This window comes from Pseudonaja textilis, chromosome 1 (assembly GCF_049901715.1).
Source record: "Pseudonaja textilis isolate UNSWEBS1 chromosome 1, rPseTex1.2, whole genome shotgun sequence".
In the NCBI taxonomy this organism is placed as follows: domain Eukaryota; kingdom Metazoa; phylum Chordata; class Lepidosauria; order Squamata; family Elapidae; genus Pseudonaja; species Pseudonaja textilis.
This window is the reverse complement of record NC_141990.1, coordinates 273,148,647-273,171,529: the sequence shown is the minus strand read 5'-3', so window position 1 is coordinate 273,171,529 and position 22,883 is coordinate 273,148,647. Positions and strand designations below refer to the sequence as shown.

Genomic DNA, 22,883 nt, shown 5'->3' with positions numbered 1-22,883 from the left:
AATCATTAATACAGATGCTATAAAGATGTAGCATCTTTTCAAGACATTGTTCAGTCTTTCTCCCCATTTAGCTTTTAAAGTTACACACAAAAAGAGATTATTGTTGTCTTTTTAGCCTCTACTATTTCTATCGGTTTATTAGTCTTTCAACATGAAGTTGAAGAAGCAGCACAGAAAGAATTTTGATACTTTTGAACTTTGGAGTTAGAGAAGATTTCTGAGAATACCATGAACAGGCAAGAAAACAAACAAATGCATCATCAAATAAATCGATCCAGAGTTCTGAGGCACAAGGGACTAGGCTCAAATTATCCTAGTTCAGATACATTATGGAAAGACTTAGCTCTCTGAAGAAAGTTCTAGTGCTGAGAAAGGTGGAAGGAAAGAGAAGAGAATAACCAAGAGCAGGGTGGATGGATTCCATTATTGTAGTGATGGGTACATTGGAAGACATCAAGGATCAGGTTAGGAGCACATGATAGTGGAGAAAACTAAAAGTCATTAAAAGTCAACTCCAACCTGATGATGCATAAATCAAATTGATATAGTTTTAGCTACATACATTGTGAAGATGGGGGGAGAGTTTTTTTTTAAATATCCTTAGTAATAGATTTTAAATGATCATACAATCTGATCTGTTTCATTTTATCTAGACACATTTATAAATAAGCAGAATACACGTTTATTTCTAAGCTACCTAGACACACATTGTTATAATTTATCTGCTGTTAAGATCACAGTAGTACTGCAATAAAACATTTACTGATTAATCAGTATTAGCAACTTTTTCTTCTGCTTTGTATGAAATACTTTTTAAAATTATAGATTTTAGGAGACTTACAGTTTCTTCTAGGTTTTTAAGTTGTTGGTTGATTTCTTTAAGCCTGTTTTGTTGATCACGTTCTTCTTTAGTGTCTCTTAAGATCTTTTCACCTGGAATTTTCAGCTTTCTATTTGCATAAGCCAAGGATTCCTTTAAAAAAGCAAATAATAAAAAAAATACTGAATTTTAAAAGAAAAAGAAAAAGAAATGATCTCGACCAATCCCTTGTTACTGAAGCATGGTCCCCATATATTAAATACCTTCTACAAATTAGCCTGAGTTCCAGTTCAATTATGTGTGCTAAGTAAAATTCATTTGTAAGTCTGGCATAAGCTAAAATTTGAGTTTAGTTACAATATAATTAGCATATATATATATAATGCTTCCGAAAATGTAAAATTGTCCCATTTCTGTTCCAAAATAAAGCAAAATTAGTCATGCCAGCAATGATAAAATAATTTAAACCGCTAATTAGAATAAGCTGTTTTCTAAAATACTAATTAAAGTATGGACTTTTCTTAGCAAAATTAGAACTTATGTATCAGTCAGATTTTCAAAAAAGTTTCAAATCTGTTTACACAGTGAGCTTAACTGGGGCAGGGGAATAGAATTAATTGTGTTATGTAAGCAATCTAATATAATAAATTGCTCACAACAACTAACCCCCAAAAGCCAGACTTTATCCCCAAATAGCCCCATGGTAATGTGGAGCTAAAGTAATCCCCTTTTGCTAATACTACTGTGCAAAGTATCTACTGAAGAGGTTACCTATCCTTTCCTGTTTCCAAAAATAAGATTCTACCTATAGCAACTCTGTGAAATCAGCTTCTCAGTTTGTCTGTTTCAAAGTAAATTGATAGTTCAGTTGAACCAGTCTTACCAAACATTACTGGTATAAAGAAGCAATAGCTATTTCTCACTTTAAAAGTGCAGACTTTTGAATTAGAAAATCAATATTTTAATTAGAAAAATCATGCTGGTAAATGTATTTTACAGGAAAAACACTAAAGAAGTGGAAAAAAAGATATCAGCCCAGCAAAGCCCATTTTTAAGTATAAGATCAAATATAAAATAAAGGCTTAGCAGCTTTTACTTAGAATTACATTGGGGAGTTATTTGTAATTAGTGTTTCCCACAGCACCTGTCTAAAAAGGATTATTACATATGTACATTCAGAATTACTGCAAGCTGTGATCCATGTATACACATTCGATAATCTGTTTACACTTCATTCGTCCTATATTTCAAAAAATGTGTGAAATGAACCTATTCTTATCTGCTGCTTATCAGGATTAGAAAATTGAACAAGCGACAAGAATAATATTCTTCATCACTGGAATGAAAGTTTCAACAAAGTTCAGCTTTTTACTCCCCCTCCACTTGTTGCTATGACCATTTATTTCTTAAATAAATATTTGGCAAATATGAATGATCAAAGATAATCTCTGGCTACACAATATGAAGATGAATGGCTTTTCAAAATTTGCCAAAAAACACACAGTTCAAATCTTAACTAATACTGTACATTTCTTACATAAGACATATGTTTCTTCCAATATTATGCAGTTTAAGCCAAAACACTGAATAGAATTTAAAATATTTAGAGTTCATGAACCACAGGAAAATTGTTAGTAGTGTTTCTAGAACACAATCAGCAGGTATGCCAGTTAAACCAATGTTTTTCCAACTGTCTAGATTTATTGTTATTAGCTTGTTGAAATAATGAATGGATATATAAAACATATCATATGAAGCCAAGATTTATTGAGCCTGGTTTGGAAGCCATACTTTATTGGGCCTGGATTAAAAAAATCACAATCAGATGGATTCACCCAACATCATTCATTACTCATTCATTTGTAAACAGGTTCACTCTCAAATCAGAGTGGTCCTCAGAGGTATCTTCAGGAGGCAAGGGTCAGGGGCAACTAACAAAAGCAGTGTTGTACTATATCACAATGCAAGCTCTTTAAGCACACAATGGTATTGAAGATTAAGTTCACAGAACACTGTCTTCTATATATTTCCTACGACAAAGTAACTTTTGAGATTGTACAAAACCAAAATCCTTGGCAAGAGTTATAAAGGCATCCCCAGGAAATTATGGTTCATCAGTGGATATTTTTGCTGCTGCTACTTTACAAAAACAAAAAAACTGTTGTGGGGTGTCTGTGCCTGCATTGAATGAATCAAAAATCAAGTAATATTTTTAAAAATAATTAGTAGCATACGTATTCCTGAATTTCTGTCTCAATTTTTTACATTTAACTTAGCTGAAAACTGTTTTTATAAAATGGTCATTCTATGTACAATCTTCCTAAGCAGTTCAAGACAGAAATTTGTCTTCAGTTCTGGGGGGCTTCTCCCGCCATGCTGGGTATCTGTCTCTCCAGTGATTTGGAGACTGAAGTGATCTGGAGCATTGATTGTCTGCTGTTCAAATATCACAAAGAATCTAAATAATGTCCTTTCTGACTAACAAACCCTATTAAAAGGCATTATTTTTTGTGAGATGAAGCTCATTTCATGAGATTGTGTTACTATCACAACTCTATCCACTCATGATGGAAACAGCGACAATCCAACAGTGGTGGTAGAAGTGATTGCTACTAATATAAATTGCCATTTATATTAGTAGTTACTCTGGGTAAGTTTGGTGCAATACTTTCTCTGGCTCTGAGAAAGTACCCTGGCCAGGCTGCTTCTTCCCTCAGGGAGTCAGAATTGTAACTGCAGTTCTTGCCTGCCTGACTGACTGCTTTGCGACCCTTCCAGCTGCTCAGAAAAATTGAGATCACTGTCAAATTCCTCACAGAATCCTTCAGGGGGTCTTGATCCATGATTTGAAAATCTCAGACATAATGCTTCACCCAAAAAAGAAAAGCATTACAATCTCCTGAATTCTTTTAAGGACCAGATTGGAATATTCCCATGTCCCAAACTGCTTGCTTCCACCCTTTTTGCTGATTTTGTTGGGTTCCACCAATCCTAATTCTGTAAGAACAATTGCCTACACTCTTGGTTTTATTAGGAAATACAGAGTATTGAGAAGAAATGTGTATGTTTTTCTGTGCTTCTGGGTTATAATGGCACTGCAAAAGAGAAGTGACCTAGCTAGGAAGCTAAAGCAGCAAACAGAAAGAGAATTTCATCTGGAGAATGGGAGGAAAGGAATCAAAATATTCACAGCAGGTGGGAAAAGAACTCTAATTATTTTGGACTGGACAGAATTAACAAAAAGATCTGGAGACGGAAAATTGAAGAATCCCTCCAATTTTTAGAAATGAAGTGCCTTGGGTGGGGTGGGTGGGGAGAACTAAGAAAGATTATTGATATCTGCTGATCATTAGTTATATTGGGTTTTTTTTTAAAGAACCAGCTAAAAGTGGTTGAAGAATACAACTCTCAAGACTTCCCAGTCCCCAATTACATTTCCTTAATAAATCTTTAAGAGAAACATACTTTTCTATCTGACTGAATCTATTACAGAATGTATATCAATTAAAAAAGAGAGTAAATGCCAATATTGTCAAAAGAATAATAATTTTTAAAAGTATAATATTGCCACAACAAGGCTTCCTCTAGCTATTCTGTACCTGATAAATCTTATTGGAGGCTTTTGAACAGGAACCCTGAAATACAGACAGATCTCCATCAGATATTATTATTTTGAGTTTAGCATCAATTTCTGCAAGGTGATAATATTCCATTGGTTCGGGTGTATATCCTTCACCTGGTACAAATATTCCAATTGCTTCTTCCTATTAAAGTAAAATGAAATAATTATTTCCCCCTCAAATTACATGATTAGAAAAAATAGATTATAGATTATATAAAAATGCATGTCATACTGTATCTACAGACTGAGAAGTTAGTTTACTTTTATATGCATAGCTACTATGTAAGAAGTCTTTTCTTTATACTTTTTTCTTTGTTTCTTTTTCTTGGCTTTGTCGTTTTCCTATTTCATTTATTTTTTTCTTCTCTTTATTCTAAACATTTGTTCTTGTTAGCATTTACCTTTTTCCTTCAAATTTTTAATAAAGTTATATGAAAATGAATATGTATTTCTGTTGACAATGCATATTCTAAATCAGAGCATGCATTTCCGTTATCTGTTAAAGTCATAGGCACTTTAAATGCATTGTAGTTTTTGAAACACGGAAGCCTGTTATGTCCCCTAGTGAGTTCTTAGAATTGTTTTAAATATTAATTTTTAAAAAGTCTCCAATGCCATATTTCCAAGTTACAAGTGCACCCTCTACTGGCATGTATAAATACAGAAGGAAGACAAAGCTTGAATTTACAGTAGGCAGAATTTTTCAATATAGTATGTTGGAAAATCCTGTGATAATTAGGTTGCTGATTTATTTATGGAAATAATTTATATGCTAGCCTTCCAAATAAGTTTCCATGTGATACTTTGAAAGCATACTTAGAATGACCCAGATTACTCAGGAAATGCAACATAACTTCAGCTGGAAACAGCGGTTGCATCTGCACAAATTGTTGAAGTGATGATTCTAAAAGAAATGTTTGGACCATCAACGCCATGTAGGAATCCAATATCACATCTGCCACAAGAGCATTCAGGCAATTATGTCTATAGAACAGGATGTATAACTTTTTTGATAATGATCTGTCAATAGGTGAACACAATAAAGAAACTACTTGGAAGTAACTCTACATGTCAGTGTTGGTTCCTTTGACCTTACATTAATCTTGCCAGACTCAAGACAACAGTCTGCATATCTGCATACTAGATATACTTTGTGAATTACTACGGAAGGTCCACCTTCGCCCTTTTCCTACATACCAGAGACTCCAAGCTTTTCTCTCTTTGCTTCCTCCTGTGACTCTGGACTACATTCTGCCACAGATATATCCACTGACTGGGATGGATTCTATCACTCAGCCCCCCTCACTGGATCACGTTCATAATCAATGGCTGATTTATCTAGCAACTTGTACTGGAATGAGTCTCTGGCTTATGTTCCATAAAAGATGCACATCAACCCCAGCTTCACTTAAGTTGTAATGGAAGCCAGATGCCATCCATCTTTAGGTCCTGTCTTATAACCAACAGTAATGTTAGTAGGTTCCATCCTCCTGGCTCTGAGGCTCTAAGTAGGCCTCCACATAGATGGAGGTGCCTTGGATGACAAAAGTTGAATTTTTCCCTGCTTCATGCCATTTCCCACAAAAACTCAGAAGCTAGGATACTGTTACTCTTTAATTATAACTTGGCTTGTTACAGGAAAGTTGGATTTTATCTGAACAGAACTACATAAGGCAGGTAAATGCAAAGGTGCATGATTACATGTATACGGCTGTACTTTGTGTCTTAGCACTGGATACTAGGAGCATGAAATTTAAAGAATACCAATATAACACTGTTTTGAGCTGGTTTGTTGAGTTTATAAATACAATGTATCCATGCTTTTGTATTGTGCTGATGTTAAATTTCAGGACGCCTTTAAATGTGAAAAAGATTTATATTGTTTCCAACGGGTGGAACATATTTTGATTTTTATTCTGACAGAAGAAGGAAAACAAATTAAAGTTTTATTCCTTTGCAACACAGTAGATTTGAAACATTCATTCATTCAAACTACTTTGCTCCAAACTCAAAACAAAATACACTTCCATTTTCTTTAATCCCCACAATCTCCTGAGGTAATTTGAAAGAGAATAAATGGCCCGAAATCACATAATGAATTTCATGATCAATTGGAGACTTGAACTTGGATCACCAGTCCTGGGCTAGTACTTTCTCCACAATGCCACATTAGTTTTTCTCATTGCAACAGAAGCAGGGGTGGGATGCTTCCGGTTCTGCCTGGCTCTATAGAACCGGTAGCTCTGAAGAGCAGCAAACACAGAACCGGTTCTGTGTTTGCTGCTGTTTGGCCCACCCGCCCGCTTGGGCTCTTACCTGTCCTTTATTTCCTGCTTTTTCAACCTCAGCTGCTTTGCGTGGCACAGCTGAGATTGAAAAAGCAGGAAAAAAAAGTGGCTTTTCAAACGCTGTGCACCTGAGCGCAGCACTTTTCAGCTGTCCGGGCAGCACAGCTTAAGGTTTTTTACACGCGCGCGCAGCAAAACGTAATCACTGAACACTGGTTGAATCCCGTTCCTGAACAGAAGCACTACAGTGAATTATTTCGGTTGCCCAGAGCTTGTGTTGAAAAAGTGCTTTGAATCAATATTATTAGTTCATACCTCATCGTGAAGTTTATTACTATCATTTTCTGTGTCTTTCAGTAATTCGGATAGTCTCTCTCTCTCTTCATCCAGCATAACTTCACTTGACGAATCTTTGGCCAGCTACATAAAGAGGAAAGCAATTTGGAAATTGATAGTTTTGAGAAATCAATAATAATCTTTTGAAAATCAGTAAGGATTAGACTTGTGCATGCTTCAGAAACAATATGGATGGAAGATGGGCTTTGAATCTTACACATCTCTCTGCTATTTCAATAAACCAACAAGCTTTCTGACCAAGACAGAAGAAAGTGGCTACAACTTTAAGGGGTGATTCCTTAAACAGTAGCAACTTTTTTGAAGGTTCACCTGGAAGTGGGGAAAAAACAGGATACATACATTAAAATATATTGTATTGTAGAGGTGCTGCACCTTGGTTCAAAAATGATTTCTTCCAAATCATATTGGAACCAAGCACATTCTGAATAAAGAAGGAAGAGGACTAGCTGTGCATGTAAAACACATGTAATCCTAGATTAACACATGTAATCCTAGATTAGCAACTTCATTTGGGACTCCCACATTGGTCACTAAATGAAGCAGTTGCTAAGTGGAAAATCACATGATCGTGACTGAGCTTCCTGTCAAAGCTGACAAGAGTAACCAGTTTCATACCTTAGCTTTTGTTTGCCTCCTAACTGATCTCCCACCCTATAAAATGTTTGCTGCAGTGCTGGATAATAAACAAGAAGGGAATTAATATTTGTATTTAAAATTCATTGGAGAGAAAGAGTTTAGAAATGAATAATCACATCCAAAGCAATCCCATCAGCAGCAAACAGCCTGTGTATTCACCATTGTGTGCCTGTTTACTGCACTGTCCTCCAATCCCATCATCAGCAATCTCTCTGTTCTGCTGGGGGATAGGGGGCAGAGTAGAGACTGCCTACAGAAATCACTTGGCAGGGCTCTTTTTTCTGAGGGCAGTGAGGGAAGAAGAGGGGACTCAGTTGGCACATGAGAGGGAAAAGGAGACAGAAAAGCACTGGAATGACTGGTGGCCATCAATTATTTTCCAAATGGGGCACTGTGCCATGATGGTGCTCGGGGTTAGAAGAGAATAAACAGGCATATAACGGCTGCTGAATACCTCAATGTTCCCGAGAGTTTTATCAGCATATTACTTTTCATGTCTACTCCCCATTGTGTGCCTGCTTACTCTTTTCTAATCTCTTCTTCTCCAGTCTCCCCATTCTGCAAGGTAGGGAAAAAAAAGAAAAACAACAAGTCAGACGCAGGACAATGTATATTAATTGTAGCAGAGATCACATGAATGAGGGAGGCTGAGAATGTCATAAATAGTCATAAATTGGTCATAAAGTTATTTTTAGCACTGTTGTAACTTCGAATGGTTGCTGAATGAGTGGTCGATATGGTGTACTATCTTTACTGTACAATATTGTCACTTAAGTTGGCACTGCATGTGCCAGATGCTACATAAGTTCCATAGAAATCTTTTGACAGATCCACCACATCATTCATAACTTTTAGTTATAATAAATTTTGTAAACATTCTTATCAATAAATGTCACAGGCACAGCCTAAGAACAAGAAATAGGAATGTGCAATTAACAGAGGACATTCCACTGTGTAGATATAATTACATGGTGATTTAAAACATTCTATTTTTCCAGAAAAACCTGATACTGAAAATAATTAGAATCCAATCATTAATCTCATATATTTCAGCTAAACTGCAGAAAAATTTTAATAAGATGATTTTCTAAATTAGTAACAAGATAAATGTCATGGCCCCATCGGAACTTGGGTCCGAGGAGAAGGACGAGACAGAGCTAGAGCTGATGGAGGAATGACCAGAGGAGCAGAATGAAGCAGTCCTAGGTCCTTCAGGCCTGGGAAGGGTCACCAGCGAAGGAGAGAGGTTGCAGGATGACCAAGCAAAGGGGGAGGAGAGGGCAGGCAGCAGAGCAGAGGAGCGAAGGAGCTCTAGCAATGAGCAATTACCTTCCCCCTAATCCCCAAGCCATGGAGAATGGAGAGGAGGTGGGATCTGTGCAGGCCGACCCGAGAACTCGGGAGGAGGGCGCCCCGCCCCTCTTCACAAGGCTTATTTGAGGAATGAGATTTAAAGAGACACTGTTTGGGGGAGTACTTGTTGAGAACAAGTGCTGCCTTTTTCCAGTTTCATGGGCTGTTATCAACGTCTGGATATTTTGCTTGTCATGCCCTGTTTGCCTTTCCCTGCTTGCCTGGCCTGGCTATGTGTGAGTTTGCAGCAACCCAGTTCACAACTTGGGTTGTGCTGCAGTCCCAGTGAATTCTTCTTGTGACGAGGACTCCTTGGAACTAAATTCCTTGAATTGTGGCTGCTCTCAGAACTGTGCTGCTCCTCTGGACTAACAGCAGCCAAGAACTAATGGAGGTGCGTGTTTATAGCTTCGTTCCTGAACTTGCTGTGAATGGTGGGACTTTTGGAGGAAAGTTGGAGCGATAAAGGGGAGTTAATCCTTCATTCCGGCTATGTTGATTCCATGCCCAGCCCCAGGCCATCACAATAAAGCTTAATAAAGAATTCTAATCTTATGTTTAAATACATACCTCTATGTTCTTTTTAATAAAGTTTGGGGTTTTTTTAAAGCTTGCTGTACTTTTGGGGCAAGTGTTTTCCATTTTCTTCATTGAACTTCCTATTACACTATCCGCTGAATCACCTTCAGGTACTGAAAGAGAAAAAAAAATACTGAGGAAACAAATAATAAAGAAAAAAATAGCCATCTCAATTACATTTTGGACTTGAGTTTCACTATTTTATGTACAAGTTTTTATTTTGTTACTATATTGTAGATTGTAAACTATGTTTCAATATTATCCCTAACAAAATATTACACGCTTTACCGCAAACTCATTGATAACACTAATTAAGAACAAATTGCAGACAAAAGAAAACTAATATGAAATGCAAAGCCACGCCAACCATTCTCAAATCCAAAATGCATTTTTCTGTGAATGGAAGTGAACATGAAACTGAAACTTTTGATCTCACATCAAGTGTAATAAAATGTGAGGGAAGGCTCATACAAAACAATTCTTAGGAAAACGTAGTTTTTATGGTATTACATCTAAATATCTCCAATGCTGGGCCAATATTTAGACAAAAAATGCTTCTATTTCATGCAGCCTATATAATAATAATAATCAAAATAATAATAATCAAAATAATCAATAAGCATGCTTTCACATATTTGTTATTATTTTAAAATTATATCTGGATTGTATTGTACCTTGCTTTGTTTGTCTTCCATTAGTCTCATAATTTTCCGGAGGAAGCTGAGTTTTAAATATGTTAAATGTTTCATTATCTTCGCAAGAAGAAAGATCTGTTAATGAAACATAATGTGAAATAAGATGATTAAGGATGTGAGGGATCACTTTGGATCTAAACTGATCTAAAGAGGCTGCTGGATTGGGTCCTTCAGCAACTGTGTTAGGCTGAACTAAATTAGCTACAGTAATCACTTTCCCTATATTTTCAAGGTGAATTTAAAAATAACAGACATACTTGGTCAGGAAAGCCTACGCTCTGGTATACCATCCAGTCCTGACTGATGTGAGTTGTAGGAGTTTTGAATTAGAGGACAAATTACCTTTTTGCTATAATATATCAAATAAGAGGGCTAAACAACCTTTTGACAACCCAAAACTGCACTCAACATTTAGGAGATGCTATGAACCACAGTGATAACCACAGTGCAAACTCGGTGGAGTTTTAAAAATATGTGAAGAACATATGCTACAAATTTTTTGTTTTCTGCTCAAAATGGAAAGCAACAAAGCCACCAATTTTTATCAATCACATTTAGAGGAGGTTCTGAAAGCTGTTACAAAGGATTCAAAGGCTGCAGGTTGCTAACTCTACATTAGAATTAATACCAAAAATTTTATTTTTTAATTCTTACCAGGAGTTCCAGATAATGGTGAGTTTAAAGCTAAAAATCTGCTAGTGTTTTCTTCCTCTTCGGTAATTATTGAAGAACTTCGAGATGTCATAGACTGCATTCAGGTAGTGAAAGGATACATATACATATAAGGAAGGATAAATGGACATTCCAGAATATTTATGCATACTGCTAAACTTTTCCTTAAGTTTCTAAAGGGCTCCCCCACACAACTGCAGGTTTTACCACTTTGTTTCTATCCCCATGATTTACACACACTTTTATCATTGGGCTATGTATGTACCCAACAAAATTTCTTTGGTATTTGCAGCTTTTAGCAACAGATTTAAAAAGTTATAAGCAAAGATTTGAGCAGAGTATTTTCAGAAAATACTACATGATATGCGTATGTCGTAGGAACTCTAAGACATAATAAATTCATATAAATTTAGCACAAAAATATTTTTTACTAAGAGATTTTAATATTCAGTTCTGTAGCAATTCATGAAAAATATCCGTAATTTATCAAACTAGATGAACTTCTATCAGGCCATATCTACAGACTTACTAAATAAATCAAGAGCTAGCTTAATTGAGCAGAAAATTAGCACACAAGTCAAATACATACATAATAGATAACTGATTTTTATATGCCAAAAAGCAATTCAAATGTAAATAAACATAGCCATTCATCATCATATATAAATTGTGGTTCATAGAAGTATTCTGGAATTGATCTTGTATTTCTAACCTGAAATTCTTCCCATAGTTTTGCTCTCAATTCTCTGCTTTGCTTTTTGACTGCTCTTTCCTGGGATTGTTTATTTGCCAATATCTGGTCCAACCTTTTCATCTTCTTTATTGCTTTCAGGATGAGAAGATCTACACCTTTCTCCTTAGAATCATCCAGGTTTGCAGACCTGGATGTCACTTAAATATAAAACTGACTATTAAAATCAAATCATCTTTCCATCAAAAATATTCTTGATAGCATTTCAAGTTGATCTACTAAAATGTCATCAAATGAAGAATATTATTCAGTAATCCACTAGGAATACAATACCAATGCTACAATATTTCAGCGAAAATATTGCTCTTCATTAATGAAGCTGAAAATTGATTCAAAACTATTGTTGCTAATACAAATATTTATGAAATAAACGGATGTCCATCCCTAGACAGAGAAGTGATATAGCGGCAATGCAGGACAAATGCCTGGAAGCTGTAAGGGCCTGGATGGGGAGGAACCAGCTTCGACTCAACCCTGGCAAGACTGAATGGCTATGGGTTTTTAGCCCCCAGGACCAGATGATTCTCTATCTTTGACTCTGGATAGAGTGGCACTTCCTTGGAGTGTGTGAATTGGGGTGTAATTTGGGGTTCCTTCTAGAGTCATGCTCCAGCTTGAGGAGCAGGTGGCAACTGAGGGCAGGAGCCTTTGCACGGAGTCATCCAGTGCACCAATCACACCTTTTTCTGGCCTGGAAGTCCTTGCTCAGTCAACCATGCACTGGTCATCTCTTAGTTGATTATACACGAAGGAATTTATGCTGCAATTATGGGGCTGTTCTTGAAGACCACCCAGAAACTTCAACTGATCCAGAACAAGGCTACACACACAGTAATAGAGATGCCTAGGTCTGAGAACCCCATAGGCTTCCCATTTCTTCCTGGTTGCAACTCAAGGTACTAGTCATCACCTTTAAAGTCCTACATAGCACAGGGTCAAGCCACTTGAAAAACCATTTTTCCTTAAGGCCATGCCAGATAGGGTGGGCACATTCCTGATTCCTTCCCACAAATGTTGTTATATGATGGGCAGCATGCCTTTCCATGATGGTCTCTGCCCCATGAAACATCTTGCCCCCTGAAATTCAGCAGACTCCCACCCTTTTAGCCTTCTGTAAAGTCTTATAGACCTGGTTTTCCCCCAAATGCTTGGACTGATGACATGTTTTTGTTTTTCTTGTTTTTTTTTAATGTTTTATGTTTTAATTTTCAAATTTTAATGTTAAGTAGTGTATTGTACAATTTTTAAAGGATTTTATTGAGAGCTGCCCAAAGTTATCTGAAGGATATAAATGTTATAAACAAGCAAACACATAAATAAATACTAGAATTTTCTCCATCTTCTCCTGTTTTATATGTGTTTAATCATTTAAATTATTATCCTGATAGAAAGCTCAGAAACAGATAACTTTATTGCAATCATTAAAAAGTAGAAGGGAATTGGTATTCAAGTATCCAAACTAACAATATCAGGATATGCAGGAAAATAGAAAGCTCAAATGTGCCATAGGATCTGAAGCTTTCATCAAAATGACAAAACAGCATCATAGCACCACAAAACAATCTCCATTCCTTTTGTACAAGTGTGCACCATCATGACATACATTAAAAATTGCTTTAGAAGACTTGTACTTACACTATTTCATAATTTGCATTTCCTTCCCATTACAATTATTAATGCTTATAAACTAAGATGGCTTTCTAACCCTAACTATAAGACAGAGTACAAAAGATAAATACCTTTTTGTGGTTCAACTGGCTTATTCTGAGAAGCACTGCTGCAAGAGAGTTTATTTTCAGCAAAGTCATCTTCAGAATCTACTGAACTTGAAGAATATTCTGGAAAAAGAGAAACAGTGCATAGAAGTGCTACTTAAAAGTGTTATTAAAGAAACAAACCTACTGTAAAAGAGAATTACTCCAAGGTGGTTGCAATCTGGAACAAACGATTTAGTCTTATGTTCAGGCCACTGACCCTAATTTTGTGAAATATTTATATATGTTCTTTAATGAGTTTAACGTTTATATTTCTATATTCATTGTTCCTTATTTTTCCATATTGTCCTAAAATTTTATAAAGATCCAAGGACAGTTGGATTGCTCTTCTTTACTGGCAAACTCTTGGTTTCTTAACAGGCAAACAGAAATTCAGCAACTGAAATTATCTTAGTATGTAACTGCTATAGTAAGCAAACCTATACAACTGTTCAATGACACAGTCAAAGCCTAGACATAAGCATTAATTTAGCCAGTTAAATTTACTTTTATTCTTGTTTATAAAGTCGTGTAATTCACCTGAACCTCATTTTTATTAAAGTTCTTAAGTACAGTAGTTAAAAAGCAACATAAACTAGAGTTTCCAATTCTTTAAATTCCTACACTTTTTCTTTTGCTCAAGAAGAAAAGTAAATTCACTAGATGGTTTTTCAAATTTGTCATTTGAAGATTTCTAACAGCCTTAGAATAGTAAATAAGTCATTTCTAAAAATAATTAGAAAGTGAAGTTTGAAAACTCAGTATCCTCAGGCTCCACTACAACTGTGAGCATGCTGGCTAATTTTTTGACCACTCAGCTCTTTAGACCTACAGAAAACTGCTATCCTGCACTGTCCACATGTGGAACAATCATCCACAGCACCTGTAAGTCATCACCCATCCCTCACTATTTGGAAAAGTTCTGAGGAACCAGAGTATTCTATGGTTCTTCAGTCTTTACCATGGTCATTGACTCTATCTTTGTTGGAGACATGTTTAGTTTGCATTCTTTACACTGGAAGTCCCTTTTGAACCCAATAAAAAAATCTAAGATATTGATATAGTTATATCATTGTCACAAGTATTATTATACATTATTATTTACTCTAAGTAAATGTGAATAAGGTTACATTGATCTTGTAGTACTTGCCATACCTGCCACCTGATTTGTATGCTGTCCCACCAGTTGAAAATCACCAGTTTTTTCTTCAGATATTTGTTCTGAGAAACTCATTTGTTGAGTTTCATATTCCTCCCCATTTTTATCATAATTTTCTTTTGAGTTCTCCCCTATGTGATTATTGCAAAAATCAACCTAGAAATGATATGGAATGGAAAGTTTTATGGAAAGTTTTAACAAGTATATCAATCTTTTTTATCCAAAGCTCCTGATTTATTATCATAACCTAATATCCTTGGGTAAAGTCCACAAATGTGACTTTGTACATTCTTCTTACCAAAATAAATAAATAAAGTATGTAATTATTCACTTACCTAGTGGCTTGTGGTACACATCTGAAATTCTATGCAAAACTTTTAAAGGTCTATAGAGAGTAGAACAAGTAACAGAGCAGAAAGAGTAACTACCTTAGATTGGTCTGGTTCTGGCGTTAAAATCTCTAGTGATGAACTTGAAGTTTTGTTTCCATGATTATTTCTTGAGTTAGATGCTGGTCTTGAAATTCCATCCAGACTTCCTCTTGTAATATCCATTCTAACCTTAAATGGTTAGAAAAAGAGAACTTAATCATATGGAATCTATTTTAAAAACTCTGCTTCATTTTCAGCAATGAACTTATCTTCTTAATTTTGCAGTTTATATCAGTGGTTCAATTTAATAGGCAAAAGAAATGAGTGGATATTATTTTATTCTCTGTTGCCAAAAGCAATGGTCCTGATATGGTCAGGAGACTGCAAGACCTGACCCTGAATGGTTGGCACATGAACAAACAACCGTCTGGGATTTTCAGAGCTTTGAAGCTAAATGAAGCTTCTTCCCCTTCTCCTTTATTCAGAAAGCAAGAAAAAAAAATCAAGCAGACTAACTAAGAATGAGTTCTAAACTTCTACACTTTTCTTAATATGAAGGAGAAAACAAAGTATGTGACTAACCTCTTGCATAATAATGGTTTTCCCATATTGCCACTATAAATAAATCCAACAATAGGCCTTGTTGGAGAATATAGAGGCAATATCAGTTAGACTATCTCTAAATTTTAAAAAAAGTAAGTTCATGACAGTTAGGGGGATCTTTGAAAGCTATACATCAATAGTAAAAAATATTACTTCTGGAGATAGCCTTATTTCATCATAGAAACCATGACAATTATATGTGCATGTTTACTCCATCGGCAAATATATGTGTTTAGGTTACTTTATGTTAGGAATACTTCACTATTTGCTGATAGGCACCATATTTCCCATTGCAAAATAAAATACTGATTGTTTTACTATCATTGTGTGGTTAATTGAGACAGCCATAGGATAATGAGCTACTATTTAGAAATTATTATTTCTGTGACTCTTTGGTCCAAAACAATCTTCACAGTATCGTTTTGCATTCGAGCATGAGTGGAAGCAGGAAGTTCAGCCAGCAAATTTTTACAACAGTCCAGCCATGAAACATCAACCATTGACCCTTATAGGGTCGTTGTTAAGGGGAAAATAGAAGGAGCGAGGAGTATTGGATATGTTTACCACCTTGAGCTATTTATAAGATAATGAAGGCAGGATAAAAATCTAATAATAAACAACTTAAAAGCATTGCAGTCAAGAATCTGGTTTGTATTGATATTTTACACACTGTAGATGTATTTTATTTATATTATATATTTTACATAATTTTATTACATGCTAACCTGCTACTGACTGTACAATATAGCACATTTTGTCCCAATGTTTAGACTAAATAGAAAAGTGGTCAATTATTAGAGGTTTTCTGTTGTCTTCGACTTTCAGTGCCAATGTATTATAGAAACTGTCATCTGCACAAATAACCCTATAAGAAAAGACCCAGATCACAAAATTTGAGCAAGAGCCCAAAGTAACTATAAATAATATGTCTCAAAATGGGTGTGGGGAGGGCATCTTTTGAAGACCATGCAGCCCATGTTTACTGCTTTGGGAGTAAGTCCCAGTGAACGAAAATAAATCAATTCTGGTGCTGCCTGTAAATACAGACATATAGAAAAACAAAACAAAATACATAAAGCCGATATTGGGCTTCCTGCTACTGTATTGGTACCCAACATGACCATGAATGCAAAAGGTTCATCATAACGATTGCTGAAAAAGATAATTTTCCCCCACCAGAATCGGCTGCATACAACCCGCGGTCTACCTATACCCCGAAAGAATATTAGAAATGCACCTCCCGAGGCAGACAAAACAAGCAACAGTTTCCATCCAGAAACAGCAACTAGTCGCCGCGCTTCTGCGTTGCTATGGCAACCCACGGGATCGAGCGGAAACAGGAAGTAGGGCAGCCACTAAGGGCGGAAGTTAAAACGCTGGCTTTTTGACGCTTTGCAGGTGATGCTTAGTAGTTTAGTTGGCGGCGTCGCTGCACGGAAAAAAGCAAGAGTTCGTTAACAAAAATGAGCCGGAGCATTGCTAGAGATGCCCGGGGAGTGATAGCCTTTTTTTTCCTCCACCTTATATATACGTTCTGAAGAGCTTCCGTATCTTCCGATAGGACTGCAAAACTCTGGACAGACGCTAGAGACACAATGAGTTCAGTACAGTGAGGTTCCGGATTTTTACACTCCGAATCTAGTGTCCTTATTTACATAGTCCATAGGTCTTACAGAGCCTATAGTTTCTTACGGGGCCCATGACGATTTTATGGGAACATCCGTGTAATTTTATTTGCAGTAATTACTTTGCCTTCCATTGTTTTGCCATTTTCCAATCTTATTCTCTAAGGTAGCTTTTGTCAACCTCAACAACTTCGTGGTCTCTTCCAGAATTCTTCAGCCAGCATGCTTGCAATTTAGGGAGGTGGAATTTGGGGGTTTAAGTGGACTTTTTAAAAATAATTTCTTTGTGGGGAGGGTGGATGAATAGAGAGAGAGAGAGAGTTCATTTTTTATTGTTGTGGGAGCTTTGTTTTATGTTGCTTTAATGTAGTCTTACTATATCAGGAGTCATCCCCTGAATGCATATGGTGTGATATGTACCCATTGATAATTAAGGTGTTTCTACTATCTATCCCCCTGGATTTAAGAATTTCAAAAAGAAAGTGCTTTGCTTGAAAATAAAAGCAAAAGCATATCTCTTTATTTTATATGTGAATAAGAAGCCTAAAAGAGGATATGAACGGCAATGAATGGATGATTTAGCTTCCCCTATGGAAAGAACCAGAAATTCTTTGATGGATTATTCTTCACCCACCAGATGGAGTCTTCCAGCTTGCAATCTATTACTCATTTTTTCTGAAACATATGGGTAATTGCCTTGTATCAGTACAGTGTACTTGAACTAAAATAGACTATGCAAACTTTGATTTTCTTCTTCACATTCAGAGAAGCATAAATTTGCTGTGTCAATTTCATTCCACTTCTTTTCCAGCTAAATCTTTACATGGGAAGCTAGCAAATGGAGCATGCAGACTAGACTTGAGAAATTGAAAAATCCAGGACAAAGGCGATGACAAATCACTTCTACTGTGTTGTCATGAGAACAACTTGGACACAAACACATATTATTGGGAATTGAATCTGACTTGGAGTTGACACCTGTGGAGTAGTTTCAGAGGCCTAGGTGGTTAAAGTAGTGTCACAATGGAAGCCCTACCTCATTTTGTGTGTACAAGAGGAGCAAGACATGCATCATGATATTGTTTCTACTCTTTTTGACACACACAAACATATATTGATGCCATAATTGACTTTTTAGATATATACACCATGAATAATAGAGTGCTTTCTTGATTTTCTTCAGGGATTGCAAATGCAAGTGAAATTGACTATATGACTCACCCACACAAAGATTGTATTTGCATGAAATACTTGCTCATGGTAATCTAACCATGATTTGCTTGTTAGTTTGCATAATACATTGAAACAAAGTAGCTATTTAGGGTGAGTTTGCCCAGCAGCCTAAGTTGACTAATCTGTGGTTCAGTGTGTCATGTGTAAACAAGCAATGAACTAAAAACAGAATTAAGCACTGGCAATCAATGGAATACTATTTAGTGATGCTAAATACCCAGAGGCTTTGGGCAAGAGATGTAAACATGATATACATATTGACATTGTTGATGTCATTGGAATGAAAGAGCAGAATAGAGTCTCTTCAGACAAGCTGGCAATGGCAAAGTCCTACCTCAGATTTGGCATCATTCATGAATATTTTGCCTAGGAAAGTTGGAATGCCTAGCTGCACTTTCAGAATATTAACTAAGAGTGTGATTCACAATCTTCAGAGGTAATGTTAAAATATCTCAGCTTTCTGCCAGCCTATTTGCAGAAAGAAATCTCACATTGATTTTCTAATATCCTCTCTCAGCTCTTTCTCACTGTTGCAGTGGGACGCTAGATTGGAAGGTCATCCTAATAAGCTGCAAAATACTTTCTGAGACTCTTTGATTTGGAGATCAGGGTCAAACATGTGTTTTGTAACATAGTTCTATATTGTATGTCCAGGGAAGCTGATTGCTCATCTGTATGAAACGGGAGGTTATTTCAGAGTTCTATGTAACTTCCTATTTTCATATGTCTTGTCAGATTAATCCAAAATGGAGCACATTCTCTTTCTGGCAGTGCTCCTAATTATGACAGGCTTTGCCCATTTGAATAAAATTTCTACTTTTTAAAAGAAACTCTTGACTTTTTTAAAATGGTTAACCATTTAGGCATTCTCTTTGACTTTGTTTGCATAATGAGTTCACAGAACCATGAGCAAAATTGTGAGTAACAAATTCACTTAGTATGGAGTACTGCATCCCTGAACTAAGTTTGAGTAGATCAACCTGTCAACTCTACATTTGCTACAGCTTTGGCTATAATCTTGGCTATATCTAGCCTTATGGAAAATTCATAGTTGACAGTCAGTATTCTGTCCCAAAAATGAGGCAAACGTGATGGGGATCCGCATATTATCCCTATCTATGGCACTTTCTGATAGTCTTCTTTCTTGCAATTAACGCATTACACGCAAGCACATCCTTTGAGCTGAAGGTAACTTTTCTAATCTGTGACGTATTGTGGAAAGAGTCCTAGTATTATGGCTTTAAATAATACAAGTGAGTTGGAAACATGACCCTGCTTTCCTTTCCTTTTCCTTTTCGTAAGATCCTCTCTGTGTCTGTCTGTTGAGTGTGTGTATGTGTGTTTAAATTTATATGTTGTCTGTTTTGAAACCCAACATTGATTACATTGGGTTTTGTGAGCAACTTTTTTCCTAGAAACATGTTGCAGGTGAGCAAATGGAATATTTTTCACCAACTTATTTTATTGCATAAAAGAACATCAGTGGTGCCTATTCTAGGCAGAAACTATGAGCAATCAGAAAAGGTTTATATTCACTATTTATCACACTGTGGATTTCTGAGGTGCAGCAATCTGTAAACAGAACTCTTCGTAAAGGAGCTGTGTAACAAGCGGGCTATAAAAGGTCTTAGTAGCCTAGCATTAATAACCACATTTATTCCTGCTGCTTTCTATTACAAGCATTCTGTTATAAGGCAGTTTTAAATCCAAACAGATCAACTGGTGGTGTTGGTTTTGAGGGATTCTCAGAAGAGATTGTTCACAAAGCTCATCTTGAGCCTTTGCATCTACTAAGATGGGGTACTGCTAAAATGCAAACGTTTTTACATGATTTTTGCAAATATCGAACCACTTCCCTTCCTGCTCCTGGTTCTGTTAAAGATTAATCTTATTGTAATCCAGGTCAGCTTCTAGTGAAAGGCATCCATCAGGGTGGATCAAAAAAATTCAAGATTGTAGCTATAACCATGTGATCAAAGCTCTGTTTCCTCCACTTTTTAAAATATGTATGATACATGTAAAAAGGGAAGCCAGGGCTTAAGTCATACAGTGATGACTACAATCTTGACTTTTTCTTAACCTCCCTTCTCCCCTCTCAGCCAAGATGAATTAAACCTAGTTTAGTACTGTTGTGATAGTCTAGCTCTTAAGAATTTTTTATGGATACGTATACACAGACACAAAGACTGTTGTATTTTGAAGCCTAGCTTTTATTGTTAGACATGTCATCAGATGAGGAAGAGAGGGAGGAAGTGGACTGAGGAACAGGCAGTGAGAAGTCTTGGCATGGGTGATTCCCTATTATATAGCCAAGGACTCTGGTCTGGCTGAAACCAGGACTCCCTGCTTGCACCCACTGTTAACTTCTCAGATTCTGAAGTTAGTCACCCTATCCCAAGCAGAGGTGTATGATAAAGATCCAACAGAGAAGTGAATTCTATAGCTCCAAGAGGCTTGCCAACAAATAGGTCCATGAAAGAGCAGAGTCTGATGTCTAGCATCCTCAGCTACACATTGATTGGAGGCTCAGTGTGGTAGATTTTTGTCCTCCGTGCTAGAAAGCAAATGTCAAGAACAACTGCTCAGACATCTGTTTGTGTACCTTGCTGTGTCATGCTTAGAATTCTGGATTCCATTCCACCATGTCTCCTGTTCTTTGTTCAGATTTGTTAGTTGCTTATTGGATTTTTACCGGACCCCATGCCAAGCCAGTTAATTGTTTACCATTCCTGTCTTAAGATGCTTGTAAAAAAAAGAGAGACTTTTTTCTTCCAAAAGCTGTTCTGCCTGAGCTCATACATCATTAGGTTGTGGCAGGCATCCAGATCGCTATCACTGGTAGCCAGAAGTGACAATATAAAAAAGAAATTGCAAAGAGAGGTTATCAGCTTTTTCTGTACAAGGAAAGCATTTGCTTAACAGATAATTAGATTTGGAAGGGACATTATAGGTCATCCAGTCCAACCCAAGCGAGAGAACCTACACCATTTCTGACAAATGGCAGTCCAATCTCTTCATGAAAGTCTCAAGTGATGGTGCTCCCACAACTTCCGAGGGCAAGGTGTTCCATTGGTTGATTGTTCTCACTGTCAGAAAGCTTCTCCTTATTTCCAGGTTAAATCTCTCCTTCAGTTTCCATCCATTATTCTGCGCTTTAGAAAATAGCTTGATCCCTTCCTCTCTGTGGCAGCCCCTCAAATATTGGAAGACTGCTATCATGTCTCCCCTGGTCCTTCTCTTTATAGACTAGCCAAGCCCAATTTCTGTAACCATTCTTCATGTTTTAGTCTCCAGTCCCCTAATCATCCTGGTTGCTCTTTTCTGTACTTTTTCTGGAGTCTCAACATCTTTTTTGTAATGTAGTGAACGAAACTGGATACAGTACTCTAGGCGTGGTTTACCAAGGCTTTATAGTGTGGTATTAGTACCTCTCTTGATCTTGATTGTATCCCTCTGTTAATACATTAGTTTTTTTGGCGGCGGCTGCACACTACTGGCTCATATTTAGCTGGTTGTCCACTAAGACTCCAAGATCCCTCTCACAGTTACTGCTATTGAGCCTGGTTTCACCCAGTTTGTATGTGTACTTTTGGTTTTTCTTGCCTAAGTGTAGGACTTTACTTTTCTCTATATTGAATTTCATTTTGTTAGATACGGCCCAGAGTTCTAGTCTGTCAAGATCCATCTGGATCTTGAGCCTATCTTCTTGGGTGTTAGCTATTCCTGCCAGCTTAGTATCATCTGCAAATTTGGCAAGTTCCCCTTTTATTCCCTCATCTAAGTCGCTAATGAAGATATTGAAGAGTACTGGGCCTAAGACAGAACCTTGTGGCACCCCACTGTTTCCTTCCCTCCATGTAGACTTAGACCCATTAAGGACTACTCATTGAGTACGGTTTGTCAGCCAGTTGTGAATCCATCTAGTGGTGGTGCTATCTGTTCCACTTTTTTCTAGCTTACTAAGAAGTAGGTTGTGGTCTACTTTGTCGAATGCCTTGCTGAAATCTAAATATATTATGTCTACAGTATTTTGCTGGACTACTAGTTTAGTCACTATGTTGAAGAATAAAATAAGATTGGTTTGGCATGATCTGTTCTTAACAAACCCATGCTGACTCCTAGTTATTGCTTCACTTGTTTCTAGATGTTGGCAGATCTGGGGTTTTTTTTTAAATCTTTTCCAGTATCTTCCCGGGTATTGATGTTAGGCTGATTGGTCTATAGTTTCCTGGGTCTGTTTTTTTTTCTTCCTTTTTTTGAAGATGGGAACCACATCAGCTCTTTTCCAGTCCTCTGGTAGTTCTCTGGTGCTCCAGGATTTTGAAAAATATGGTGCAGTGGTTCTGAGATGACCTCTGCCAGCTC

The 22,883-nt window shown here is 36.7% G+C and overlaps 1 protein-coding gene across 4 annotated transcripts in view; it reads right to left on the bottom strand.

Moving 5' to 3' along the window:
• The window catches only part of FSIP1 (fibrous sheath interacting protein 1), a 76,857-nt gene that overhangs the window by 28,741 nt on the left and 25,233 nt on the right, over positions 1 to 22,883 (bottom strand). For 2 of the 4 annotated variants that reach the window (XM_087921824.1, XM_087921822.1), the window contains exons 1-11: positions 16,898 to 16,975; positions 15,115 to 15,246; positions 14,683 to 14,842; positions 13,513 to 13,611; positions 11,735 to 11,913; positions 11,005 to 11,098; positions 10,330 to 10,425; positions 9,647 to 9,768; positions 7,046 to 7,150; positions 4,420 to 4,584; positions 842 to 973 (exon numbers count right to left, since the gene is read on the bottom strand). In XM_087921824.1, the coding sequence (XP_087777950.1) occupies positions 842 to 973; positions 4,420 to 4,584; positions 7,046 to 7,150; positions 9,647 to 9,768; positions 10,330 to 10,425; positions 11,005 to 11,098; positions 11,735 to 11,913; positions 13,513 to 13,611; positions 14,683 to 14,842; positions 15,115 to 15,240 (1,278 nt within the window). In that variant the 5' untranslated portion in view covers positions 15,241 to 15,246; positions 16,898 to 16,975. Of the gene's footprint in view, positions 1 to 841; positions 974 to 4,419; positions 4,585 to 7,045; positions 7,151 to 9,646; positions 9,769 to 10,329; positions 10,426 to 11,004; positions 11,099 to 11,734; positions 11,914 to 13,512; positions 13,612 to 14,682; positions 14,843 to 15,114; positions 15,247 to 16,897; positions 16,976 to 22,883 lie in introns of those variants that run through there. The other 2 variants (XM_087921823.1, XM_087921825.1) reach the window with 2 other exon arrangements.